Source organism: Aspergillus aculeatinus (assembly GCF_003184765.1).
Source record: "Aspergillus aculeatinus CBS 121060 unplaced genomic scaffold BO66scaffold_42, whole genome shotgun sequence".
Lineage (NCBI taxonomy): Eukaryota > Fungi > Ascomycota > Eurotiomycetes > Eurotiales > Aspergillaceae > Aspergillus > Aspergillus aculeatinus.
The window spans coordinates 15954-43037 of NW_020291511.1; the positions used below are offsets into that span (position 1 = coordinate 15954).

General features: G+C 53.8%; 10 protein-coding genes across 10 annotated transcripts; 7 read left to right on the plus strand and 3 right to left on the minus strand.

The window, feature by feature from the left end:
* Window positions 1-2333: 2333 nt before the first annotated feature.
* On the plus strand, window positions 2334-4454 carry BO66DRAFT_379308 (FAD-dependent oxidoreductase). The gene is made up of 2 exons (XM_025645841.1): window positions 2334-3290; window positions 3353-4454. The coding sequence occupies exons 1-2, from the start codon at window positions 2798-2800 to the stop codon at window positions 4264-4266; spliced, it is 1407 nt and encodes a 468-aa protein (XP_025501182.1). The 5' UTR covers window positions 2334-2797; the 3' UTR covers window positions 4267-4454.
* Window positions 4455-5719: 1265 nt separating this feature from the next.
* Window positions 5720-6889, minus strand: BO66DRAFT_413541 (uncharacterized protein; the record flags this gene model as incomplete). Its single annotated transcript, XM_025649421.1, has 1 exon — window positions 5720-6889. The coding sequence occupies one exon, from the start codon at window positions 6887-6889 to the stop codon at window positions 5720-5722; it is 1170 nt and encodes a 389-aa protein (XP_025501183.1).
* Window positions 6890-7959: 1070 nt separating this feature from the next.
* Window positions 7960-9135, plus strand: BO66DRAFT_441080 (uncharacterized protein; the record flags this gene model as incomplete). Its single annotated transcript, XM_025651311.1, has 2 exons — window positions 7960-8130; window positions 8185-9135. 2 exons carry the CDS (start codon window positions 7960-7962, stop codon window positions 9133-9135), a joined length of 1122 nt encoding a protein of 373 aa, XP_025501184.1.
* Window positions 9136-9465: 330 nt separating this feature from the next.
* On the minus strand, window positions 9466-11330 carry BO66DRAFT_379313 (uncharacterized protein; the record flags this gene model as incomplete). Its single annotated transcript, XM_025645842.1, has 1 exon — window positions 9466-11330. Exon 1 carries the CDS (start codon window positions 10948-10950, stop codon window positions 9466-9468), a length of 1485 nt encoding a protein of 494 aa, XP_025501185.1. The 5' UTR covers window positions 10951-11330.
* Window positions 11331-11902: 572 nt separating this feature from the next.
* On the plus strand, window positions 11903-13589 carry BO66DRAFT_403818 (MFS general substrate transporter; the record flags this gene model as incomplete). Its single annotated transcript, XM_025648891.1, has 3 exons — window positions 11903-12275; window positions 12326-13206; window positions 13263-13589. The coding sequence occupies 3 exons, from the start codon at window positions 11903-11905 to the stop codon at window positions 13587-13589; spliced, it is 1581 nt and encodes a 526-aa protein (XP_025501186.1).
* Window positions 13590-14921: 1332 nt separating this feature from the next.
* BO66DRAFT_473428 (uncharacterized protein) lies at window positions 14922-16145 on the minus strand (the record flags this gene model as incomplete). The annotated part of the gene is made up of 3 exons (XM_025653045.1): window positions 14922-15159; window positions 15298-15969; window positions 16033-16145. 3 exons carry the CDS (start codon window positions 16143-16145, stop codon window positions 14922-14924), a joined length of 1023 nt encoding a protein of 340 aa, XP_025501187.1.
* A 1020-nt stretch (window positions 16146-17165) lies between these two features.
* Window positions 17166-18022, plus strand: BO66DRAFT_422169 (uncharacterized protein; the record flags this gene model as incomplete). Its single annotated transcript, XM_025650027.1, has 3 exons — window positions 17166-17476; window positions 17541-17769; window positions 17834-18022. 3 exons carry the CDS (start codon window positions 17166-17168, stop codon window positions 18020-18022), a joined length of 729 nt encoding a protein of 242 aa, XP_025501188.1.
* A 1378-nt stretch (window positions 18023-19400) lies between these two features.
* Window positions 19401-20888, plus strand: BO66DRAFT_156106 (SANT/Myb-like DNA-binding domain-containing protein). The gene is made up of 2 exons (XM_025642181.1): window positions 19401-19798; window positions 19897-20888. The coding sequence occupies exons 1-2, from the start codon at window positions 19580-19582 to the stop codon at window positions 20830-20832; spliced, it is 1155 nt and encodes a 384-aa protein (XP_025501189.1). The 5' UTR covers window positions 19401-19579; the 3' UTR covers window positions 20833-20888.
* A 2184-nt stretch (window positions 20889-23072) lies between these two features.
* BO66DRAFT_393818 (uncharacterized protein) lies at window positions 23073-23705 on the plus strand. The gene is made up of 4 exons (XM_025647842.1): window positions 23073-23223; window positions 23280-23407; window positions 23479-23585; window positions 23639-23705. Exons 1-3 carry the CDS (start codon window positions 23085-23087, stop codon window positions 23527-23529), a joined length of 318 nt encoding a protein of 105 aa, XP_025501190.1. The 5' UTR covers window positions 23073-23084; the 3' UTR covers window positions 23530-23585; window positions 23639-23705.
* A 288-nt stretch (window positions 23706-23993) lies between these two features.
* Window positions 23994-25272, plus strand: BO66DRAFT_457709 (NAD(P)/FAD-dependent oxidoreductase; the record flags this gene model as incomplete). The annotated part of the gene is made up of 1 exon (XM_025652178.1): window positions 23994-25272. One exon carries the CDS (start codon window positions 23994-23996, stop codon window positions 25245-25247), a length of 1254 nt encoding a protein of 417 aa, XP_025501191.1. The 3' UTR covers window positions 25248-25272.
* Window positions 25273-27084: the final 1812 nt, after the last annotated feature.

The following is a 27084-nucleotide window of genomic DNA, read 5'->3' on the forward strand; positions in this document are numbered from 1 at the left end:
GTCCCTGCTGCAAGTCTGCTTGTGCTTGCGCCTGCCCCCGTCCCTGTTCTTGTCCTCTCCTAGGGCCTTGCAGCTTGCTCAGCCCTAGACTCCCCTCTAAGCCACCTGCCTGAGCCTCCTCCCTGATCTACCCTTCCTCCTGTTTGAAGGTAGAGCTCCCGGAATTGAAAGTTGAACCCCGACGAGCATTCCCTAGCCATGATCCGTCCCTGTCACCTAGGCCATGTCTCATCCTCTCTCTGACTAATGTGTCCAGCTTGGTTATGATCTGCCATTGGCTAAAGCTCAAGGACAAAGGAAAGGGGGTTCAACATGACTTGAATTCCGAAGTCCAATTCCGTGGGGTCTTCGCTGTGTACATGGCATATTCTCCAGTGATGAGGTAGATGCGTGTGGAGGGCTGTGTACTGCCATGGGACTAGTGGGCGAGGGTGCACACATGGACTGTGGTCTGAAATCCGGGCTGAATCCCGGTTAGATACCGTAGAAAGAGGGATGAGTCTGCCTTGTCCTTGTGGTTCTACTGGGTGGGTGGGTGTTCCACCTGGGCTCGGCCTTGTGCTTTCCGTTCGGGTGATGTTCACGAGTTACTGGTGTTCGTTGGGGGTTAGTAGTTCTTTCTTGCGGGGTTGGGTGTTCCCTTGAGCTGAAGCTAGTGTGTATATGGTGATCGCCTACGTGGATGAATACCCACTTCTGGACTTTGGATACTCGCCAGGGTAGTGGTCAGGTCGCCCCGGGTGTTGAGTGAGGAGTCGCGGATCTGAGGATGAGGATACTGACCGGTGTTGGCATCGGTGGTTAGCAGGCCGTGACGGCTCTTCTACTTACAGGATGTGAACTGATGCACACTAAACTTGTAAAGATGGGGTAAAGGGAAGGGCCCTGTAGATCAAGATGTTTATCCTAAGTGCGACGACCTCAAAGTTAGCCTGCAACTAGCCTGCCCTGCAGGGACCGCGCGCAGTAGCCTGCCCCTCGATCTGAGACCCGGTACTTCGTAGCGTCGAAATCTACGGACCGACGTTGATCAGCCGGGGTCTCGCGGGGGCAAGTTCGGACCGTAAGGCACCAGGCACGGCCCTTGGGGCTTATCTCGGGGCTAAGGTGGGGTGAGTGGGTGCTGTGGCCAGAGTAGCAGTGGCTCCGTAGAGCCTTGCACGGCTAAGCCTTGAGTCCCTGATGGTAGGGTTGGGGACTGAGTTGACGCTAGAGGGCTTGCAGAGTTTAGTTTTGATATGATGAGTGTAATCTTAGTTTCCAGTTGTTCAAGGCTGTTCTTTGAGAAATAGTGCTGAGCTTATTCTTTGGCTATGAATGCAGCATGGCATAGCATGCATACGTACACATACCTGTATGTGTGTATATATATATATGTATCTCACGACGACAGCCTAGGAGACATAGAACATGGATTCAGCGCTCCATAAACATAGATTACTGTTTAGATAGCCCAAGAAGATTAAGCCTACAGACCAAACAAGCTCATCTACTTCCTTGTCCATTGTAAACAAATAGCTGCAAGTATCGTCAACGATGAGGTATATACCCTACTACAGACTATGAGGATACTATGATCAGGTGACCGCCACGTGGCTAGGGCTAGGCTGGCTGAGGCTGGTGCTGACAGCCACTGAGCCAGGGATTCGTAGACACCCGCCAAATCCGCGATCGTCAGGTCCTATCCCAAAGAGAACATGAGCTTCAAGATCACTCAGATCGATCGACATGCGATGATCACTGTGGACGTCCTGTGATTCGAGCTGATCCTGGTATACTTCTTTTGGCTACTAATTATGGGATCCGTCCCAATCACTTAGGGTATATTCTACAACAGCCAGAGAGACTTTACTTGGGGCCCCCACAAGTGGCAAGCAAGAGACCAGCTGTAGTAGTCAGCAGGCATTCAGCACAGAAATCCACCCCGGCATTCCGACCGATGTCCTAGAATTAGAGACCAGCGACCAGCGACCAGAGACGAGACCAAACGGGGACAGTGGGGTAAGGGGCGAGCGCAAGAAAGGCGGGATTCACTGTGGAATTGATCGAGGACTGGAATTCCTACCCACCCACCGACCCAGCAACGGAATTAAACGATAACTCCAGAGTCCAGAGTCAACCCCGCTGGTGCCGTAGCGTACAGCTCCCTAGGTCTGTCGTAGGCGCGATGAGGCCACGAGGGAAGAAACGGCGCGAAACCCGCGGTGGTTTCCGGGCCAGCTCATTGGGCAACGGGATTGAGGTGGGAAGGCCCCAAACCCGCGGCGGGACTTCGCTCGTGTTTGGGAGCCCTAGAGCTTCTTCACCCCAGCTACTAACTTAGCCTCTGAACACAGACACCAAGAGCCAAGCCCTCTTTCTATCATGGTAAGCAGGGTTATTCTGCAGAGAAGAAAACAACGCTAGACCCATGGTATGAGCGATGGGGCCCGAGCACCCCCGGACTTGGACCATGTATCGGGTTCTCCACGAGATTCCGTCGCCCACAGCCCATGACTGCTGAACCGGAATCTGGGATTTCGTGATTCGTGAACAGGCATTTCGGGCTTCAACGTCTCACTCAGATTTCGGGGGCTCCAACATCCCGTTGGCCTCAAGTGGGATTATGTATATAATGGTTTTCGCGATCCAGATCCTCAGCATGTCCCAGAACAGCAATTCCAACAGCTTCATCATCATCATCATCAAGACACTCCACAACAACAAAAGCCTCCAAGCTTCTTGATTATCAATCATCATATACATACACACTCTATCTCCACAACAACCCACACCACCCCCCCAAATAACAACAACAATGTCTCACTCCACCCAGAACGAAGTCCTCGACGTCGCCATCGTCGGCGGCGGGATCGTCGGCGCCGCGCTGGCCATCGGCCTCCTGGCCCGCGACATCAACGTCACCATCTACGAGCGCAGCAACGCCTTCAGCGAGGTGGGCGCAGGCATCGGCTTCACCCCCAACGCCGAGTCGGCCATGAAGGTGCTCGACCCGGCCATCCACGCCGCCTTCAAGAAGGTCGCCGTCCAGAACACCACCGACTGGTTCACCTGGTCCAACTCGGGCAACCGCGAGGAGGGCGACCTGGACGAGCCCATCTACAAGATGTACGTGGGCGAGCGCGGCTTCGAGGGGTGCCACCGCGCCGAGTTCCTCAACGAGATGCTCAACCTCATCCCCGAGAACCGGGTCAAATTCCGGAAGAGCCTGGTCGCGGTGGAGGACCGCGGCGACGACAAGAAGCTGCTGATGCGGTTTCAGGATGGGACCACTGCGCAGGCGGATCTTGGTGAGTTGTTCTACCCCTTTATTGGAATACCCTCAAGAGTAATGGCTAATACTGGGTCACAGTCGTCGGTTGCGATGGAATCCACTCCAAGGTCCGCCGCCTCGTGCTGGGCGACAACCATCCGGCCGCGCACGCCGGCTACACGCACAAGTACGCCTTCCGGGGTCTGGTGCCGATGGAGAAGGCGCTGCCGCTGCTGGGCCACGAGCGGGCCTACAACCGCCACATGTACATGGGGCCCGGGGCGCACATGCTGACCTTCCCCGTGGCCAGCGGGCTGCTGCTGAACGTGGTGGCGTTCGTGCACGACGAGGGGGAGTGGACGGAGGAGAAGCTGACGGCGATGGCGACGAAGCAGGAGGCGGTGAAGGCGTTCGAGCACTTCACCCCGTTCACGCGGGGGATCATCGACCTGCTGCCGGAGACGCTGCACCGCTGGGCCATCTTCGACATGGCGGCCAACCCGGCGCCGACCTATGTGAACGGGCGGGTGTGCCTGGCGGGCGACGCCGCCCACGCGTCGGCGCCGCACCACGGGGCCGGGGCGGGCATGGGCATCGAGGACGCCGCCGCCCTGGTCGAGCTGCTGCAGGCGGTGCACTCGCAGGCGGCCCGCGCGGCCTGCCCGCACCGCCTGCCGGAGCTGCTCTCCGCCGCCCTGGCCACCTACGACCACATCCGCCTCGAGCGCACCCAGTGGCTCATGCAGTCCTCCCGCTTCGTCGGCGAGATGTACGAGTGGCAGCACTCGCGCGACCCCGCCCACATCTGCCACGAGATCGACTCGCGCTCCCGCCACATCTGGAGCTACAACATCGACGAGATGATCCGCCAGACCCGCCAGGACTTCACCCGCCGCCTCTGGGCCCTGCACGCCCCCGTCGCCGACCCCAACGCCCAGATCACCTTCCAGACGGGCTTCCTGCAACAGACCCCCCTCGTCGACCGCATGCTGTGTACCACCTTGACGGTGTGACTCCACCTGTTGATAAATTGTGTTTATGACTGGGCCCGGCGTTTCTGTTCCTGTTACTTGTCCATAGATTTCTGGCTTCTGTTAGTAATGATAATACCACGGTTTCCTATCTGAGATAAAGCATTCTCCATCTTCCTTGTTTTCGTCGTGCTTGGTAGAACAGTAATGACGACAACCGCCAACCGACAAGTAAGCTAATGGATCCTGACGGGGGGGGATAATGCCGCGCTAATGCAAGCAAGCTGTTGTGCTGAAGACACCTACCTTACCAGATTCTGGGTCTGAAAAATCTCCGACCAAATCCGATCCCCGGACTTAGGGATTGCCAGGCTCTTTCTTATGTCAGCTTGAGCCGTTGGGATTGCCGAATTGAACTAAAGAGAGCCAGACCCGTGGTGACGTGGTCCAGACCTGTAGCATAGCAACAGTGCGCGGCTCCTTCACCTGGCAGACTACCTAGTAGTGCCTAGTCTCAATCCGTCAACAAACAAGGACAATCCGGGCAGATCCGGGCCGGACTTCACTCGGAGTCTGCGAGCTGCCATTGGCTGGTCCCCATGCTACTGTAAGTACTACATAATTCCAGAGGGTCACGGACCTTACTACTTGAAGAATTCATGGCCAACCATCCATACTTGCAGACGTTTGCGAATCGATAAGAAGTAGTGGTGGTTTGTGCCGAGAATGTGCCCGTTTGAGCGCGGATTACTTGGCTAGACTTATTTTTGGAATTCTTAATCCTTATTCTGGAATCATTATCTTTGAATTGCGAACGCGAGCTTATCACTATGTTACATGTAGAGGCGACGTCTGCGCGGATGAGCAGAGACCTTTAGCCACTCCTCCAGCGTTTGACTAAAACATGACGGTCAAGTGAGTTCATTCTTTTAAGCTCTTGCTGTAATGCTCACCACCTTATTCCTAATGTAATTATGCATGGACTTGGAAATGGGAAGAATTTGTGTATGGCCACCTAACCTTTGAGGTTCCCGTAGGGACGGAAGAGAGCACGAGTCTTGCTTGTAAGATGAGGTCTTGATTTTCCATCGCCCACAGTTCAGTGGTTCTGCATTTACCGATTCTAAACCTAGAGGAAACAAACCTAGAAAGAGACCATAACAATCCCATTGATTTGGTACAGATAGATCGATGCGCTGCTGCTCCCGGAGTAAAACTCCTCAGTGCGCCTTTCTAGTCTTTCTCTATAAGTTATAGCGTCAAGGAAATATACAGGGAACCACGCCACCCTTCCCAGTCGCAAACAATCCCCAGTCAAAGCTCAAGCACCAAGAAAAGAAATAAGAAATCCATTGCTCATCAAAAATCATCATCATTGGGAATAATACAACAGACAGCCCCCCCCCTCCCAATAGAAACACCACAACTCCAACTCCATATACACGTAACCCGAAAGAACCCCCCATATCGAACACCCGACCCACCCTCCAAAAGCTCAATCCGTCATTTTCAAAACCGCAGAACCAAGGGTATCATTCAACTTGTGCCGCAGCGCCGACTCCAATATAAAGCACATGGACTGGTCCGCATCCGTGGGCGAGGCTTCGCGCCGGCAGTACGACTGCGTGAAGCTCTCTACCAGCCCGCGCACCTTCTCCAGGTCGTTCATGACCATCTGCGCGACGATGCGGCGGTGGTCGCCCTCGCTGAGCTCGAACTGCCCGATCTTGATGGGGAGGACGCGCACGCGCGTCGGCGCCGTGGTCGGCTGCATGAACGCCATCTCGGGGATCGCCTCGCAGCCGTCCAGGATGGCTTGGTACCAGATCAGAACCTTGGAGATGGCCTGCGCGATGAGAGGCGCGAAGCTGAAGTCTAGAGAGCAGGGGCAGCCGATGACGAGCGAGAGATTGCTCATGGCTTTTTGGTTGAGGTGCAGGACAGCATCGAGGCTGCGGGGCGGCGGTGCGTTGGAGTTGAGCACGCATTTGTCCGACGGGGGGTGGAGGGCTTGCAGGGTGTTGAAGGTCAGGGTGATGCAGGATTGACCGTGGAGGGAGGAGATGCTGGGAGACGGGGACGAGGTGGAGGATGGGGAGCTCGTGGAGAGGGAGGACAGGCCGGTTTGGATGCTGGATTGCGAGCTGGATTGGTGGGGGGTGACTTCGAGGACCGGAGTGGCTTGCGGGGTGGTGATGTCGAGCAGCCGCTGCAGCTCCTGGTCCATCGTCTGCCAGTCGTCGATGAGCTGGAAGTCATTGTGTCCCACGCTGGTGGGCGGGTTGGCGAGGAGCCGGTCGGTCGCAGAGTAGTCGTTGAGCTTCTCTGCGATGGCCTCCAGGTCCTGGTAGCCCAGTGTGTTGAAGAGGTCGATGTGCTGAAAGTTGTTGTGGTTGTTGGGGTCGGCCCGGTCGGGCGAACTATTTTGGGTGTCCGTGACCGGGGTGAGATTGCCCCCGGGGGGGATCTGCGACAGACGTCGCCGCCCTCGTGGTCGGATGAAGCCGTAGTTGCAGGGCTTGTTGCGCGCCACACATCGATCACATCGTGGATGCTGCTTGCCACAGCGCACCTTGGATTTGGCGCAGGCGTCGCAGCTGTCGCGGGTCTTGCGACTCGGAGGCAGGTCGCTGTTGATGCTCTCCCCCTCCTCCATGACACTCATGGTGGAGGTGTAGGGGGATGCATGGTCGAGAGTTGGTGACCGTATCATCTTGCATCCGGTCTGTGTTTGGATCTTCGGCATTTTCTTTTCCCAGACGAACTATACAGGTGAGAGTACTTAAGTATGGCTCATCGCTGATCGAGGATGGGGGTCGTATTTCCTGCTAATCCCGTCCGAGCACGTTGCAGGGACGAGGCTCGAGGTGTTGCAGAAGAAAGAATCCGATCGCATGTTGTCGAGTGTGTCTGGTAGAAATCCGAAGCAAATTCCTGTTGAGTTGTGGAAACCCCGGTGTTCACGCAGAGAGCGCAGCTCCAAATCCGAGCCGCCAAGACTGAGCGATCTGCCCTCTGAATCCCGTTCCAACCCCGGCGGTGAGCCCCTGTCGACTCCTCTGACCGCTTCCAGCTGCATTTTGCCGTGGATCCCACCTCTTCCTGGAGATAAGCATGCTGTCGGCCCGCCGTTCTGCACTGCGTGGACTATCGGCAGTTGCTCGTGACCCTCATATCAGATGAGTCTTCCCCGGTTGGAAGTTAGAGTAGCTCGAAAGACTTTAAGATCTTCTCACTGCACTATACGAAGAACACTCATCAGACCTCTGCTCTAATCCACATAATCTTCCAACGTATTTGTTTTCTTGCTCGGGTTTCTATCACATCTTAGTTTGCCTGCCCACCTGCAATCCTCGAACTTACCTCCATTGAGTTGCATCCCAATTTTCGAAACTGGCTCTGGAATCATTGCGATTGCCTACTACAAAAGTCAACAACATGCGACAGGCTGACGCATCGAGGGAAGTGGAAGCTCAAATAGAGGCAGCGGCTCGATGCAAGCGTCCAAGCGCCCCGACGCAACACCCGGCTAAGGACCGAGGTCGGGACCCGAGACGGGCGCCACAGCCCGCATGGGCGCCCACTCCTGCATTATGGCCCTTTCCAGCCTTATTCGGATCCCAGCCCCCTTGCTAGCATCCATGATAGCATTGCTAATCAACCTACCGAGTCTTTCCACTCTGGACACATCCTGGTCGTGCTTGCATGTCCTTCACATCAACGTCTATCCCCAATATGGCTATCGATAATGAAGCGACCGTTTCCACCCCATCCTTCAGCGCTAAACATACACTCTCAAGCCTCACCAATGCGGCAGCCCTATCGGAGTTCGACGCCTTGGTCCGCCGCGGCCTCGTCGTCTACTCCCCCTCCAAGATCGTGCGCCTCGAAGTTGACAACTTTCACGTACACAACCCACCATTCCTTTTAAGTTTCACCGATCTAACCTCGCGAATCTAGTTCGAATTCCGGATCAGCCAATCTCTCACCAACAAACCCCAATCTGGCGAGGGTCTGAAACCGCCCAACGAAAACAGAAACAACAGCAGGAGCAGCAGCAGCAGGAGCAGCAGCAGCAACAATAACGATGACAGCAGCAACAGCGATAATAAAGATGGATCTTCCAAACCAGCAACCTTCGGCCCCGGCAGCGATCTCGCCTGCCCCACGCCTGACCTCATCATCGCCACCATCCACACGACCCACATCCTCGTCCCGAACGGCTACAGCGTCTTCCGGCCGCAGTTCCTCCTCCTCACCCAGGACTCGTACCGGCGCCAGCACGAGAATTTGGATCGAGAGGACCTCGAAGCCGCGCGCGCCGTCCTCTGCGCATTGGGTCAGGACAACGGTCGGCGCTATTTCGCCATGTTCAACTGCGGGCGCACGGCGGGCGCCAGTCGCCAGCACAAGCACATGCATATCATCCCTTGTGTTGATGACGAGAAAGAAATAGATCAAATCATTGAGCTGCCTACCGTAGGGAAGGGTGTAAATGTCGACACCAAGGCACCAGGACCAACCATCCTCCCGAACAATCCCACACCAAAATCCAGCGACATCCCCTTTGCGCATTTCTGCGCTCCGTTGTCGCCCTCGGAGTTTCAGGAGCAGGCGTATTCTGAGCGTGTGTTGGATGCGTACCTCGGGCTTTTGGCGGAGATGCGATCTGCGTTCAGCGACAGAGGTGCAAGCGATGGGGAGGGGAATATCCCGCACAATGTGATCTTGGTCGAGGATTGGATCATGGTGATCCCCCGGTCGAAGGATCGGTACCGGCCGGATGTCGCGGTCAACGGGGCGGGGATGGTGGGGTCGGTGTGGCTGGATCGCGACGAGATCCTGGCGCGCTGGGTGGAGATTGGGCCGGCGGAGGTCTTGCGCGGGGTGGGCTATCCTCCGCTGACTTAGGTTGGGTCCACTAGCCAGTAGACACTGTACCTGGAACGGCTGCAGCGGTAGAAGACCTACCTGGGCAGAGGAGACTCGCTTATTCTGCAGTGGCTGGGGCCGGGGTAGATGGACCCTTGCCTAATCAGGGCATTCCCCTGAAATCCGAACTCCGGCAATGCGTGGGATAGAAATACTCGATTCAGTTATAAAATATAGGAAATAGATTTCGAAAATTAAGCTAGATCGTGAATCGCAATCTAAGGCTTCGTCAAAGAACAAACCGTTCACACACAGAAACAAAAACAAGAAAGTCTAATTACAAGAATCTCGCACCCCTCAAGGAAAAATCTAAAGCTCCAAGCAGAACCGATTGAACTCCTCATCCTCGAGCAAACAATCCATCTCCTCCTCGAACAGGTTCATGGCCAACTCGATGCCGCCCTTACTGCGACGGGGCAGGATGAATGAGATGCGGGCGACGTCATTGAGGGGCCCGTTGAAGCAGCGCACGGCCTCGGGCTTGCCCTCGTTGGCGAAGCGGCGGGTGCCGAACTGGATCGAGTCGACGGGGAACAGGAGCAGGTTGGAGATGAGCATGTCGGCGCCGGCGGTGCGGCGGAAGCGGGGCTTGAGCTGGGCGAAGTCGGCGACGCCCTTGATGAGCGCGTAGGCCTCGTGCAGGCTGGCGCTGTTGACGCGGCCGGCGCCGGTGCGGATCGCGCGCGCCACCCGGCCCAGCGGCACCGCGGGGTCCAGCAGCTCCGCCACCGGGATCGCCGACTGGTTGTAGAAGGTGATGTTGCCCAGGTAGCTGGGCGGCACCGCCTGCGAGAACTCCATCCGCCCGTCGATCGCCGACTCGAGCACTGACTCCTCGTCCAGCGTCTCGTCCGCCGCCGCCGCCCGCGCCCGCACCAGGCTCCGCCACATCAGCGCCGTGACCACGTCGTTGCCGCTGAGCGGTCCGGCGGTCGTGCTGCTGCTGCTGTCGTCGGCGGTGGAGGCTTCGCATTCCTTCTGCAGGGCCGTCATGTTGGCCGCCGACATGTAGAAGGTGCGGTTCTTCATCTGCCGCGGCGGCTTGGGGTGCTCGTTGCCGAACCAGTTCTGGAAGTCGATCGGGGTCGTCGAGCCCTCGCTGGGGCGCAGGCCGACCAGGCCCCGCGTCCACGCGTCGGCGTCTTGGAGGGCGATGGGGCCGGATTTGGGCGGCACCCAGAGCTTGTCGAGGAGGGTGCGGTCGGAGCTCTCGGCGGGGAAGGGCTCGACGATCTCCGAAGGGTCGAACACGCTGCGGCAGTTGTCGGCCCACAGCTTCATCACGGTGACCATGGCGGTGCCGTCGATGGCGGCGTGGCAGGTCGACATGCACAGCACGCACCCGTCCGGGATGAAGTTGGCCTGCGCCACGAAGACGTCGCAGCCCGTGTCCAGGTTGCCCTCGATGGGCACATTGAGCAGCTCCTGGTCGTCGTAGGCGTCGCTGGGGAACCCCTCCTCGCGCAGCTCCGCGAACGTGTAGTCCGATTCCAGCTCGTTGAAGCGCAGCTGGTGCGGCAGCGGCCCGTCCACCGGCGCCGCCGTCGCCGGGTTGTACCGCAGCTCCCGCTGCCCCGGCCGGTACCCCGGCGTGTCGGGGGACTGGCGGAAGACTTTGCCCCCGAGCCACGGCACCTGCACGAAGGTCTGGTGCAGACCCTTGCCGAGGTCCTCGAAGACATCCAGCGGGGTCGTGCCGGGTTGGAGCGAGAAGTAGTAGCACAACTTGACGTAGTTGGGCCGGTGCAGGTGGTCCAGCACGTTGAGCGGGACGTAGACGGTCTCGGACGACATCGTTCGGGTAATTAGTGGCTGACGGGTGTGGTTGGGTGTCAATGGGTGGTGGGATGTGATGTCGCTAAGAGAAAAAGTGGTTCGACGTGTCTTGGCCCGTGGAATGTTGCTTGTCACCCGCCTCAATTTGCCTCTCGATGTGGTGGTGGTGGTGGTGGTGGTTGTGACTGATGTTGATGGTTGCGTCTTCTTCCCATCGAATTAGGGCTTATATAGATGATGTGTTCCCATGGTGAATTGAACTACCCCGACGACACCTGCAGTGTCGTTGAACCTCGAATTCAAGTCAACTCCATGTCGGGATAGCAGTCAGTCTGGATCCAGAGTCAGGAGACTCAGGACTAGAATCGAGTCAGATCCAGATTACTAGCTAGAAACTAGGGACTAGTGATCACGCACGCGCGACAGGGCGACCATCACGAGATAAAGTAGGAATAGGCGGCGACAATCGGGCACGAATTGGCCCGTTGCTGGCCGGAACAGGAAAAGCCATGGACACTTTTGGGGTTAGTCATCCAGCTGATTCATGTCGAGCTGATGCAGTGTTTAACACCAATCACAGTGTCTCGAATGGCCCCTCCAAAAGTGTCCGAGAGTCCGACGGAGAGTCCGACAGTGCAGCAGTCGGGCATTTCACACCGCTGTCACTGGTCGGCTTTCACCCTTTCCAATCCCGTTCCGGTCGATCTTCCCATCACCCACTGTAAGGAACTTGTAGCCCATTCTGAACCTTTCCCAACCCTAGGTAGTATCAATCCGTCTCGGCCACTTTACACATCACCAGGTTACCAAGCACAGGGGTCTTCCAGTCCGTATATATTTGCTTCAAAGTGACGGCTTCTCTCCTCAATATGTCTGACCAGAGCATTTCAATCATACCACTCTCATCATCATCCTTATCTTCCTTTGAATTATCTGATATTCCAGATATCCCAGATATCCCACCTATACTATGGCGACCCTTCGTCAGTATCTCAGCCTGCGAGATGCCGCCAGGGAGGATGTGACTCGAGCCCACACCTTACCTGACGGTGGCTCATCCTCCGGCACCTCCACTCCGGACGAGAAGGAGAGGGCTCTCATTCCTGGCGTTGAACTATCTCGCCCCAATGAGAACGATGGCTCCGTCACCTACGTCGTTGGCTGGAAGGAGGGCGATCCCCTCAACCCTCAGAACTGGACCCGTGCCAGGAAATGGATCTGTACAGCCACGGTCTGTCTGATTGCCCTGGCTGTCAGTATCCCCGGTACCATCGATGCTCCCATTTCGGCTGCTTTCAACGAGAAGTACCACGTCGGTGAAATTGCCGGTACCATGGTCACTGGTGAGTCGACCCCTTTCCACTAATGCAGGGGTCGAGGCTAATCGTTGCAGGAATGTACCTCATTGGCGTGGGTGTGGGTTCTCTCTTCGCCGGACCCTTCTCGGAGACATTTGGCCGCAATGCGGTTTACTTCATCACCCTGATTGTCTTCATGCTGTTCATCCTGGCTAAGGCCTTGGCGCCCAACTATGGGGCCGCCATTGTCTTCCGCTTCATCCAGGGTTTCTTTGGTGCTGCCCCCTTGACGGTCGGAGGTGGTACCGTGGGTGATATCTGGGGTCCTCTCGATGTCACCTTCAGTCTGCCATTCGTGACCATGGCCTCGTACTCGGGTCCTATTCTCGGTCCCATCATTGGTGCCTACATCCCTGCCGACAAGTCGAACTGGACCGACTGGATCTCCCTCATCATTGCCGGTGCCGTGCTTGTCTTTGTCGCTATGTTCCAGCCCGAGACCTACGGTCCCACCTTGTTGTCATGGAGGGCCAAGCACCTGCGTGCTGCCACCGGAGACTCCCGCTACCAGGTCGACGAGTCTGCTTCCACCAGCTCGCTGGGCAGCCGTCTCCTCGTCAACGTCTACCGCCCCTTCCAGATGACCATCACGGAGCCCATCGTCCTGCTCTTCTCCTTCTACCTGATCCTGCTGTACATTGTCCTCTTCACCTTCCTGAATGGATTCCCCTTCATCTTCACGCAGACCTACGGCATCTCCAACTCGCTCACCTTCATCATCTGGGTGGCCATGTTGGCGGGTGATGCTGTCGCCATCTTGCTCATTCCGCTGATCTACGGCTGGACCAAGAAGGCGGCGGTCAAGGCTGCGACCAACGGCACCGCTCTGCAGGCCGAGGTGTCTCTGTACTGGGCCATGGTTGGTGGCTCTTTCTTGATGCCGATCTCCCTGTTCTGGATGGGCTGGACCTGTTACGTAAGTCTCCCTCAGTCTGCTTGTGCAGCGTACAGTTCAATACTAATGCATCCCAGTCGGACATCAGCATCTGGTCCCCCATCATCGCGACCTTCGTGTTCGGATACTCGCTGGTCACCATCTTCACGGCGACTTACCTGTACATTGTCTTCGTGTACACCGTCTACGCCGGATCCGCGCTGGGCTTCATGACCTTCAGCCGGTACGTCATCTCGGGTGCCCTGCAGCCCGCCTCGATCCCCATGTACCAGCACATGACCCCGCACTGGGTGCTCACGCTGGTCGGTATCCTGGCCACCATCATGGCGCCCATGCCCTTCCTGCTGTACAAGTACGGCCACCAGATCCGCGCCATGTCCAAGAACGTGCAGAACAAGGCCTAGACGATGTCAATCTTGAGCTCAAACCGCAAGACCAAGAGTGCAATCCACACGCAGCAGCACAACAACACCCCGACAAGCGAGCGCCCCTGCACCAAGTTCGAATAAACCACCTCGTAAAGAGATATCCATAGACCGGCGACCGGCGATTGGGGAGATTTCCTCAACGCGCACCGTATAATTTGCGAGTTTCCCTTCTGAGACACCCCCTTTTATCTGTTTTGACTGTTTTGATTGTTGTGGTTCTTGATTCCCTTCTACCATGCATATATCCATGTGCGAAGAGCAAAATGTTGGATCCTAATGTTTTCTACAAGGAGGTGATTGAAATTTGATTTTTTTGGTGGATTTATGAAACATGACGCGCGATGAGACACTAATGGGCTTTATTTAATGAATTGGAAGAGATGGAATGATTTTTGATGGGATAGATATACCTTAGATTGTTTACGACTGTTTTGTGTATGAGATTTGTGTTCCTGATAGGAATGAGCATACGTTAGACGAATCAAGTGGTTTTAGAGTATGCGCAGAGGCTTCCAGGCTTAGTCGGGTTCAGGCCGGGCTGGCACGGGGCTCGGAAATGGGCGATTTAGGGCCAAGACATGTAACGTGGCGGGACGGGACGTTTCGTTACATTTCATTTTACATTTCATTTCATCATGACATTTCAGTCAATGTTTCGAGCGACATTTCAGGCTGGATCTTTCAGCATAGCATCTGATTTTATATTCAAAGGATCTTGTCTACGACTGTAAAAGTAAGCTGCTACGATAATCTAGTAAGGGATTCTTTGACAATGATTCAAGAGTGATTCAACGTGGCGATTCAACCTGACGTCACGTTTCAAGCAACGTTTCAAGCAACTTTTCAGGCAACTTTTCAGGCAACTTTTCAGGCAAGATTTCAGGCGTCTCCCAGCACCATGGAAATCACCTAAACCAAATCCATGCACCACTTCCACTAGAGACCAAAAAAGAGCCAGCCTCGAAGCTCGTCGTTCCTTCGCACAGGACTGGGGCATTTATCATGGGAACCAGAAGAGACCGGGTCCAGCATTACTTCAACGGTTTTGGGCTCCTCTGTAGCAGAAGCGCCCAGGAGATAACCATGATCGGGAAGAGATCGGCAAAGTATGATAAGAGCAGATGGATCTGAAGAGAGGCTGTACCTGTGGTAGGTGTCATTGACTTGATGGTCCCATCAGGGACCGATCGCAATGAGGTGGAGAATACTCTTCCCAGAAGATAAGACAATGAAGGCTTCTCTCCACGGTCACACAAAACACGATTCGCTCCGCTGGGCCCGGCCATCTCTTCAACTCGCCGGGGAAGTTCATTTGCTTGGCTGGGCAGCATCCGCGTACGCGCGCAGGGCAATCGCCAGCAGGAGGCCACCGATGCTCTCCATCTCGCTTCGGACATTTGTATTCCAAGGGCCGAATTCGTGCATGGTGAGGAACGGACGGGGCGCGTTCGGGGGCAGCCTATTATTGAGATACTGGATGTAGCTGCTGTCATACTCCGCGAAGGTGATGGATATCTGATGGCGGTCTTGCGATACGTGAAGACGGCTGAGACTTTGTGAGTGAGTGACATTACCAGGGGGTCCAGATTTACCCAATCAAGGATAGGGCCACAAGGACCGCTTGGCACTGCAGTGAAAAAGGAACACAGGTAGTCGAGGTAAAAGAGAAATGAAGGCGACCTACCGGCCTGGAAGATTCAGAGCGCCCGTGGGATCAGGATCTGCCATGATCCACGCCACCATCTGCGCAGCCTCTTGCATCCGAATGGGATTCAGCTTCTTTTCCCGCAACATTGGCTTCACCTCAACCAGCGCCCGCACCCTCTCTGAGGAGCCTCCGTCCTCCAGGTAGCCATCGGTTCGTGCCTCAAAGGCGGCGTTCTCGAACACTGCCTTGAAGGACTTGCGGTGCAAGGTCCAATCGCTCGCTTGGGGAAAGTGCATGCTCAGCGCATTCAAGAAGTCCACTAGGGCAGCATTGACGATCTGTTCATCTTTGGTCTGGGGATACATCAGGGGCGCAAGCTCCTCAGGCCCCGGGGTCTGGAAGGGCGAGTCCTCGACCTCTGGAGTCCCGGGTACCTCTGATGAGATTGCCGCTCTACCTGTGGACTTTGTTGGGGTCTGAAGTTGTGCTGCGCGCATTTTCTGCGCTAGATTTCCCACCTTGGCGCGTGTACGATTGGCGATGGGGGAGAAGGCCACTCTCGATTGGAAGCTCTCATCCCTCGATACTGCAGCCTGTGACTGATACTTTTTGGCCAGGGCAAATGTACCTTCAAGGATAGGGCCATTGAGGAAGCTCTGGCGGTAGTTGGCCCGAGATTGGAATGTTGCCAGCAGCCTGTCCGCTTCCCTTTTCCATGGCTCCAGTTAGAATTGTTTTAGGCTGAGTTTTCGAGCGTCCGCGGCAGTCCACAGAACCTGGAGCAATAGATATTGTTTCTCGCTGATGGTGGATGCGGAGTTGAGGGTGGCATCATGGATGGTAGTACCGGAGACGTTATGCCGAGCTGTCCAGTCACCATTCATTTTCGGTCGAGGGGAGATCCGTACCCGAGAATATTTCCGAGGCCATGGGTAGTTAGTGCGTAGGCTTGATATCTTGTGTACTGAAGTTCTAGTAAGTAGGGTCCAACCAGGCAACAAAGGAGCTGAGACACTGGACTCGGAGGGTGACTCCTTTTATTGGGCATGTTGTCCCTTCTCCAGAGGAGGCGTGCGTGATGCAAGCGTCCATCTGATCGATTGGTCCAGCCCGGCTTGCCGCCGAGTACTAGGTACTGAGATGCAGCCTCGAGAAACCGCCAAAGCAAGTCTTCTTCACCAACCAATGGATGGAAGTGCTTGCAATCAAGTATGACACCTTCTCGTTGGGTCAGGTGATGGCGGGCGGCAACCTAGGGGCACTGAGTGGACAGGATGGGTGGATATTGTTAGCGCCGACGATATGTAATAGTTGATCTAATCTATTAGTAGGTGACTTAAGGTGGTAGTAAGTAAGTAGAGTGAGTATGACAGTCGGTAACTAACTGTACTTTGGTACATGGGAAGGCGAGGCCCTACCGACAATTGGTAGTTACAGGTCCTGCTATAAGAGAAATTCAACTTGGAAGTATATGTTATACAATCCACTGGGATCAAAAATATTCGAACTTGATATACTGCCAGTTTTCAATTACAGAATTAGTACTGGGGAAGGCAGATTCAGTGGTGGGGATGTAGTACTCCGTAATGTGCAGTAAAGCCGGCGGCAGCAGCAAGCAACTTGTGGGAGCTCACATGACCATGCCCGCTACCGAGTGAAGTCGCCTGACGTTGCCGAGCAACTGGCTCTTGTCTGCCTTAGGCCTCTAAACCTCTAAGAGCGCGCCCTTTCTTACCGCTGCCGAAACCTTTTGACTTGGCTCGCTCGCTCTCTCGTCTCTACCCAACAACTCAAACCAAGCCCATCCAAACTCCATCAAATTCCAGTAAGATCAAGATGGATGAAGCTCTCGTACGTCTGCGGGCTGATCGCCGTCACGCATTAGCGAGAGCTGAGCTGAGAATATGATCAAGGAAACCCCGAAGATGCATGTTGGAGCCTCTGATCTGAAGGCGGCCGGTATCCGTCACTTGCCTCTAGACATTACAAACGGGAAAAATACTCAAAATCACCCGCGCTTCTTCCAACCATTTCAAGAAGAACTGCCTCTCCCTGAGAACGAGGGAAAGTTGCTGGAGTTCGAGCCCCATCTGGATCGCATCATGTGGGAGACTCGAGATATGGAGCTCTTCCTCACCAAGCACTTTTACAAGTGCGGGAGATATGCAGCGCTAAAATACCCCCATAACCCCCCGCCTTCTGGTGGATATAGAGAGTATGTCATGTCTCCACAGCCATCTTAGCCTTTGATGGGGCTATCCGACTATTGTGGCATACAGGATTGGGGATTACAAGTTCGGCCAACTGCTGGAGGCTACAGGGTTTAACTGGTATGCCGTATCAGTAACCGACTATTGGACGGGCAATTATCCACACTTCAAAGTCATGTTGGAAAGTGACGCCATCGGAGACGAGAACAAGCTGCTTCGTGGGGAGATTATGACCATCACCGATATCATGGCTGCGAGGCTGAGGACAAAGTCGCTGCGCCCGCATATTGTTGCCCCAGTAAGGAATATTCTCTCCCTAGTAGGAATTTCATACAAGCTTGCTCACCTTGCGTTTAGTTCAGATCCTGGTGGTGTCTCTCATGGGTCCCCGACATGCCCGCGTGCTGGAAGCGGATTACGATGGGAAGACTCTGAACATTCGCGCGTCTAAGCTCTACGATTTCACGAAAAAGAACACGGATGCTGCGCAATTGCTAACGCGGTATTGGCTAGGTGGTGCTTGTGGACAGACTGAGATGGAACCATCTTAATTTCTGGTGGCCAAGTTCAGTGCGACATCACGAGCTGGATCTCTTCGAGGTTGCATGGGATGGTGGCGTCGCTATTGTTCTTTCTTTCTTTCTTTCTTTCTTCCTTGGTGACTTTGATGAGCGTCGCTCCAGCAACGACAGCTACAATCTGCACGGTTAGCACATGGGCTCGGATACTGATCTAGCTGAAAGCAAAGACAGCATCACAGTCGCAACAGCTCCTCCATCAGCAGAAATTAAGAATGGTGGCCGAAGGCCACCATCTCGAGTCAAGTTCGAGTCTGCAGTACTACCTACTGCTATGCCGTTGCACTGCGTACCGGTAGCCGACGAAGAACGGTACCTTTCTCTTCTATTTCCCGACCGTCGCATTCCAATCCGTGAGGAAGTGAGCGATGAGACAAATACTTCATACGGGCAATAAGCTGCATAGCGTGCATACCTTGGCTGTTCGCCCCGAAGGTTATCCAGAGACTTGACTCTGGTTAACCCGGTCTGCAGGGTCTTCGCAATGAACTTTGAGAATCCCATTGGTCTGGTGCGGAAGCGCGCGGGTAAATCTGACGATGGAAGAACAATGTCAAGCCTTCTGGAAAGCATGGCGGGTTGGCATCTGCAGGGTCCGGTAGAATCTCGTGTTGGGGTTGATAACCTAGATTGCCACAGAGCCTGGTTGGCAATGAGGTTACAGGCAACTTGGAACCTTTTCTCTGGGTAGCCGGATATTGGATTATTTTGAAGGACAGCGTTGGCATAGATAGGGTAAGTAGGGGCCTCCAGGTTGAATTGCTAGGTGGGCGATGTTGCAGGCTAGAACTATGCTGCAGCTCGTGAATGTTTCAGTCTGCCGAAACTGGGTCTGCAGATCGTGAAGATTACTGCATAGGATGAGGCCTGCAGAGTCACCAGGATTGTGGTAAACCAGAAGGGAGCGACCACACGTGGAGGGAGCCAAACCACGAGGGGAAGAGTCCAGATCCTTCACGGTGAAATTGGCAAAGAGTAAATAAGGTGGCGTTGTTGCCGGGCTCTCCCGCCCCTCCGAAGGATGAACTCGGGCATTTGCCTGTCCTGTGCGGCTCTCGATAAGCCACCCAAAACCGCCAAAAACCGCCAAAATAGCCAAAATAAGCCCCGACGTCCCGTAGCCGAGCCCTGTTCATCCTCCGACTTTGATCTTCCACCTGCTCCCTCGTCATGACACGGGTTTACTCTCCGCCGGGATTCGCCTGTTTCTGATGTGCTTGATTGGTTTTCCGTTGTATTTTTGTCGTATCTTACCCCATGACAGGGATTCAAATACAGTACGCCTGAAGGATCTCACCATTCTCGTCGTTACGGAGTTTACCATCCTTCGAGACAGGAATCAACTTCCAGCTTGGCGCTATCGAAGAAAAAGAACAAAAGCATCATGAATCCCCAGCTGCTTCTGCACGGTTTCCTTCTCTTCCCTGCTTCTTAACGCTAGACTTCAACCTTCTTCGCTAGTGTGAGCGTTCGGCCACGTTTTTTTCTTTCTTTCTTGGAACTATTACCCCACTGATATGCAGATACACCATGCCCCTCTGCAGGGACTCATTTACCCCGGCCAGCCTCAACACCGGTACCTGGTCCCCGGATGAGGACGAGAGACTCCGAGAAGCCGTTGCACAGTATGGCACCCGCTGGGTGGTGGTTGCCGCGGCCGTGGCGACCCGCAATGGTGATCAATGCGCTAAGCGGTGGAACGAGAATCTGAACCCCGATCTCGACCACAGTCCATGGACTCCACAGGAGGTATGTACGTGAGGAACGCAGTAACTGCAAGAAGCCGAAGCACAACGATCATCATCATCACCATCTTTAAGCACTCCGGCTAATTGCCACTCCCACAGGATCAACTTCTCCTGCAGCTCGTCGACATCTACGGCCGCAACTGGAAGTTCATGGCCAACAGCTTCCTTGGTTCTCGTGCCCCACAAGCCCTCAAAAACCGCTACTCGTTGCTGATGCGACGGTTGAAACGTCGGGGCTCGATCTCCAAGCAACCCCGACCGCTGTCATCCTCCGCTACCACCATTACCACTGCCACAAACGCTACAGACAGTGTCAGCAAGCAGCAGACCCCTTTCACGCCATACTTCGATCTAGGAATAGACCCCCGCGCCACGGGGATGCTCCCAACCCCGACCGAAGAAAGCAGCGGCAGCAGCGGCAGCACCTCGTACGCGAGCTCGCACCACAGCTCCATCTCCGAGGGCAGCAAGCCGACGACGCGTCCCAGCAGCCGCTCCAATTCTTACATGGACCTGACCAACATCTTCGGCACGATGACCGGCACCGCCTTCGGTGACGACGTGCAGTACCAGACCCACGACCTCTTCACCACGCCGCCCAGCACCACCGTGCTGGTCCCCGGCGGCGGGGACGGAACGACCGGTACGCATCACTCGTCGGACGCCAACCAGCTAGAATGGGAGGTCTGGCAGAGCTTGATCGACCCCGGGTCCGGCGAGACGACCATCACCACCACAACCACCACCGATTCCTCCTCCCGAAGCACAACCAGCAGCGGCAGCGAGTCGGAGAAATCCACCCCCGACGCCGCCCCGGGCTTGGTGTCCACCCCGCAGCCGATGGACCTGACCACCGGGTTAGTAGCCCCGGCCAGTACGGTCCTGGATAACCACGGGATCGAGTACTCGGTGCGGTGCTCGCGGGCCAACCTCAAGAAGCTGGTGCACAATCTCTGCGATGCGGCCATCTTGGAGACTAGTGCCGCCATGTCGGAGGGGGATCAGGTCACCCTGACTTTACATCTGAAGACTTGATCTTTAGTGTTTGCTTTTTCTTTTGTTGTTGATGAACTCATGATACCTGTTTATAGTCGTCAGATCTTGACTTGATTGCTTTGCTCTTTGGCGTTCTTTGTGTATGATATTTTCAGCGAGGCTTTCGTCTCGTACTTTTCTTATGTTTGGTGTTGCATTCCAGATGAGTGTATCTGTGCATGAGGTTTATGATAGAGTATATACTAATTTTCTCACGCTTGGTTAATGAATGCTGTGATGCGAGTGAGCGCTAAGCTTCAATCGGCTCCGGCTGTAATTCTGATGCCAATGGAACTAAAACCCTATAAGGTAGGCGGTAGACTTTATGAGCAACTATTTATCCTCTGCATAATCATAAACTAATACATACCATTATTAGAATAGACCCTAGTAATTCTAAGAAAAGAATCAAAAAAGATTTTCTTCTAAAGGACCATGATAGCAATACCTTCAGCCTTGAAGAACACAAGAATCCCTAATGTCACATCTGATGTAAGAACATTATTTACTGTACAGGGCTTTTATTTTTTATATTAGAACACAATGTCGGTAGCAATACGAGATTCAACCGGTGTCAATGGCCAGTATTCAGCTGGAATACCAGTAGTGCTGGACTGGTCCCCACTAGCAAGGTAGCTGCCGCTATAGCTTAATCCTATACAAGTTTTTCAAAACTGGGTTTTGCTTTACTTTATTAATAATTTCTCAGCTTGTGACCTTGTAGCACAATGATAGCTTGATGCCTTGTATAAGGTAATAGTCCAGGAAGTATTTTACTTTGGCAAAACCGTGCTTATGATATGCGAACATAAAGTATACAGTTACTTGTTCTTATGCTACCTGTACTGTGTGTGACAGCAGCAGAGATGTCCTTCTTTGCTTCATATAGATATGGTCATCGAGCGATCGTCATCAGATAGGTTGATTTCGGTATGGCTTGGATGAGACAGAGCCCGCAGCGAAGTAGACCGAATCATTGCCATCAGTAAAGGACGACTTGTGAGATTTGAAACTAGATAATCCCTGGGCACGTGATCGTCACCTGGGGAGTTTTAGGCAACAGACATTTCTACTAGGTACAGTATCGATGCTCCAGTCTAGGTAGGTCCTGCAAATGGCGGGATGTCGAAGATACTGCGGCATACCTGACAGAAACCATCAATACAGAAGAGGTGGTATTGTTGCTGTCACATAAGTTGCAATGCTCTAAACTGACAGGGGTCGGATTGGTCCAGGTCCTCTAAATGGCTTGGACACGCTCTTCACAAGAAGTGATCTACATGAGCTGTATTATCACAAGGGAGCAAGTTCTCTAGCTGTGTGATTTGCAAGAAGTACTCCGTAGTCTGTATAAGCTACACTGTTTATAGAAGATAAAAGTCTGAGCGGGGGGTGGCCTGAGGCCTCCCGGAGAACCCAAGATTCAAAGCTTAGAGTCTAATCTCAAAGGCTGATAAAGTTACGTGGTTTCGAACCACGCTTCTTGTGTATGTATGTTCTTGAGATACATTTATTTATGAGGTGCAAGTAGTGGGGCGGCATAGCGACGAGTAATGTACCAGAGGCCTAAGTAAGGTATCTATTAAATTCTGTATTTTTGGAAAAGTCGAGGTATTCGGGCTGTATTATACATAAGGTAGTCTATCTATATCACAGAAGATAATTTTTGGCTACTAGAGAGCAGGTATTCTACTTGTATTATGACTGTATCATTGATAAGGAGTGATATGTTTAGGTTGTATTATAATAAGAGAGCAGGTATTTTGGCTGTATTTTGGCTGTATTTTGGCTGTATTTTGGCTGTATTTTAGCTGTATTTTATCCGATAATTTTATGCTTAGTAGAAATCGGGGATTCGGCTGTACCGTATAAGAAAAGAACTTGACGCTGCCACGGTACCTAGTAGAAGACACCTCCCGAAAAGTGACTGACGAATGAGAAAAGCAGGCAGTAAGCTTGGCCACAGAATTCTAACGTGCATGAACCCTGCATAAACGAGTCGACACGGCGGGCAGCAACAATACAACATGACAAACACCCAACAATTCTGGACAATGAATAGGTGATAGAGTCTAGCTACAGTCATTTCAGTGTGTGATTTAAGAACTTCCTCTCTTGCGTCTGTGCCTTGGAATAATCTGCATGTCCCTTCTAGATATAAAGCTCCCCACGCCCCCAATGATCATGGCTCTAAACAACATTGTATTCCTCGAATCGCATCGATAACCACCCCCTTAACATCGGACTAGACCATGTCTTCCTGGACACCGGAAACAATCATCGCTCTCGTCACACTGATCGCTACTGCTCCTTCATCGTTACTCGTGTTGTGGGATTTATATCTCCGTCGTTATCGCCGCCGTCACTCCTCTCCGCAGCCCCACCGCTTTGGTTGGTTGGACTTACTTTCCACCCGCCCGCTTTAAGCTAATCTATGCACCGTACAGTGCATGCAGATTCCGATCACCCCAGATTTCCTACTTCCCCTGAGCAGCATTTCGTCTCATCGAACTTGATCATGCAATTACCACCAGACGCACAGTTCTATTGCGTCCGAGACTTTGATGTACAGATGGTTTGTTGCAGCTTTCCGTGTTTTCGTGGGTGCGGGATTCGAGGACGGTCGCTAACACGTGACAACTTTAGCGTATACAGCAGTTCGGGGCGCATGTTGTGCGTTCTTACGATCGATCCTAGGAGTGATGACGCTCATTGTTGTTGGTCATCTTCTTGGGTTTGATTACAGGTCCTTGGTGAGCAGTATCTAGGACTGCAATTGCTTGAAGGCTCCTAAGCTGTCGATTAGGTGTGGAGTCACGCGCACGGGAGGAACGCTGCGGATGTCTATGAACGCATGGTGCATCTGTTTGAAAGGGAATAGTTTGTATCAGCTTACACTGTTTACAGAGGAACTCGGTTTTGACTGTGTACTACTACTATGTGTGAAGAATGTTTGGGTTCGAAGAGAATTCGTATGTGTTTGTGTTCGTACGGATGAATTCGTCCGTATTCGTCCGAGTCTCTCCTGAAGCCATTCGGACGATTCGTCCGGCTGTAGAAAATATTTATGAGATTGAGCATCCAGGTTAAAGATTTCCTACTCGATCTCTCGGTCACCTACAATAATTTGAGAGTTTTTTTCGTCTCCTTACTTCTCCCCAATGCCTGACGCGTCCCCCAAAAAGAATATTGTTATCCTCGGAGGATCGTACGGTGGTGTCTCGACGGCGCACTACCTGCTCAAACATGTCATTCCCAAGCTGCCCACCCCGGAGCTTTATCGAATCATCCTTGTGAGCGCATCATCCCAAGCCATGTGTCGACAGGCCTCCCCACGTGCCCTGATCTCCGACGAGTATTTCGACCAGCAGAAGCTTTTTGTCGACATTCGCAGCATGTTCGCCCATTGTCCCGATGGCAGCTTCCAGTTCATCCACGGAACAGCGACTGCAGTGACGCACACCGAGAGAAATATTTCAATCGCCGTGTCCTCGGACGGAGAACATGAGACTCTCGCATACCACGCCCTCGTCATCGCCACCGGCGCATCAACCCCTTCGCCCGCCCTCGGCCTCAACCAAGACGCCGTCGACCTCCGAAAGAGCTGGTCCGCTATCCGACAGACCCTAACGCACGTCAAAACTATCGTAATCGGAGGTGGTGGACCAGCAGGTGTGGAAACAGCCGGAGAGCTGGGAGAGCACCTCAACGGGCGCCACCGCAGTGGATGGATGTCTATCGGCCGCAGCCCGAACCAGCCCCCCAACGTACATATTACCCTCGTCACATCCGCCTCCAGACTTCTTCCGGCCTTGCGTCCGGCACTGGCGATCAAAGCCGAGCGGCTACTAGCTGAAGTTGGCGTGTCGGTCATCAAAAACGCCCGCGTGCAGAGTGTCCATCCTGAGAACGCCGGTCAGGATGCAGTGGCTGCGACAGTGACGCTGGAAGACGGGCGGACGCTCCCCGCGAATGTGTACATTCCTGCGACGGGTACGAAGCCTAACACCGGCTTTCTGGATCCGAGTCTTCTGGCTTCCAATGGTCGGGTCGAGACAAATTCGACGCTGCGCGTGGAGAATGCGGGGGAGAGAGTTTATGCGATTGGGGATGCGGCCTCGTACGCGGCGCGGCCGTCGGTGCATGGGATTCTGCAGGCTGTGCCGATACTTTGTGCCAACATCAAGCGGGATTTGCTGTTGGGTGAGATGGGAGGAGCAGGCGGTGGTGGTGACGGAGATTCTGTGTTCAAGGAGGATACGCGCGAGACACAGATCGTGCCGATTGGGACGGCTGGGGGTGTGGGAGCGATAATGGGGTATAAATTGCCCGGGTTTATGGTTTGGCTGTTCAAAGGGCGCGATTATTTTCTGTGGACGACGAAGAAGATTTGTAGTGGAGAGCAGTGGGATTAACAAGTTTGACTATTGGTCTGGTGGATTGGGCAGTCAGCAAGTCTGCAGTACGATATGGGAGTACTTGATTGTTAGCACCCGTATTTATAGTGTACATAGTACTGTACATTTTTACTCAGTAGATCCCTACCTAGTGAGAGTCAAGATTGGTTGATGCATAATTAGTAAGCCATAGAGCAGCCGACTAATGCACGGAGCTGCGGGTCCGTGCGTGTCCCCGTGTCTTTATATGCGCAGCTACCCTCCCTTTTTCAGGCTTTACAACAGATCAACCTTAAACCAGGCACAATTGTACTGCGCTCGACCTTACTCCTCTTTCAATACATCGCATCTGACTATGGTGACCGAGACGCGCGAGGCTCGTCTCACTGGGCACAGAAGAAGAGTCCGCAAAGGAACCCACAGCTGCCGGGAATGTTTGTTTGTGGGCCAAAGGCTTTGACGGGTTAGCACTGATTATGTGGCTTAGGTCGACGACGGAAGATACGATGTCAGTTCGTCACGTCCACTGACTCTGTCTGTGTAACTTGTAGTGCCAGGGGGACTCCCTGCGTCAGTCAGGATCTCGTGGAGATTGACACTGACAGATCACCTTCGGAAGAGCCACCACGGGAAGACGGAGAAATTTTGGACCGTCTAAAACGGCTGGAGGAGATTGTTCAGACCCTTGCTGGAGAGATTAGGGGGCTCTCGAACTCATTAACAGCTAATGGGAGACCTGCGAGCTTGGAAAGTTCACAACGAACTACCCTGCCACCCTCACGAGGAGCTCGATCCAATACCCATACGACGATCGATGATGTTCCCAGTTCGGGGACCGTGGAAGAAACTCCCATGGGAGCCATGCTGGGCATCCGGGACATCCTGGACACGCCTCAACCATCTCAAGTTGAAAGACCGGTGCACAACCCTCGATATCTCAAGCACGAAAGGCTCCGCATCACATTATTTGATCTCCTACCACCCCCCGAGGTTACGATGGCATTGGTGGTAGCTAGCCCCGGAGCAACACTGGTTTCTACGTTCTTCCACACATCCGAAGAGATATCCCAGGGCCGGTTTCAGAAGCTCACAGCCATCGCCATGCACTCTTTCAGAGAGTCTCACCCAATCGTTCTTGCGAAGCGGCTGCTGCAACTGGCAATTTGCGTGCAGCAACTCCCACCTGAATGTAATTGCCTATCTCTTGAAAACCAAACGTCTCTGAAGGGCGCAGCTGCGGAGAATGTCACCACCGTCATGGAGCTGGTGACTTCGCGTGATGACCTGGTTCATTCCCCCGATGGCGTGGAATGTCTTGTGCTGCTTGCCTTATTTCAGCTTAATGCTGGAAGCCTGCGACGGAGCTGGTTGACTGCTCGTCGCGCTGTCAATGTTTCACAGCTTCTGAATTTACGCAATGGAATCCAAACGCACGTCCCCACCCACGATAAGACCGTTCCTCCTGGGATGGGAGTCTCTCCCCGGTGGCTATGGTATCGCGTGGTATTTTTCGACAGATACCTTTCGTTATTGCTTGGTCGACCCCCAGATTTGCAGGATAATAGTTTTGCAGATTTCACATCTAGTAATAGCCCGGACACGAAGATGGAACGGCTCGAAAAGACCCAGACAGTTCTCACCGGGCGCATCCTCGAGCGCAACGCAATGATCAAAAAAGATGATCACGCTGCCTTCTCGTTAACCCACCTCATCGACGGAAAACTCGATACAACAGCCGAGGAAATGGGCTTGGAGTGGTGGAAGCTGCCTACAATCAAGAAGCAGGACCTGAATTCCAGCTCTCATGTCTTGCTCCAAATTCATCACCACACGTTGAAACTCTATCTTCACCTAC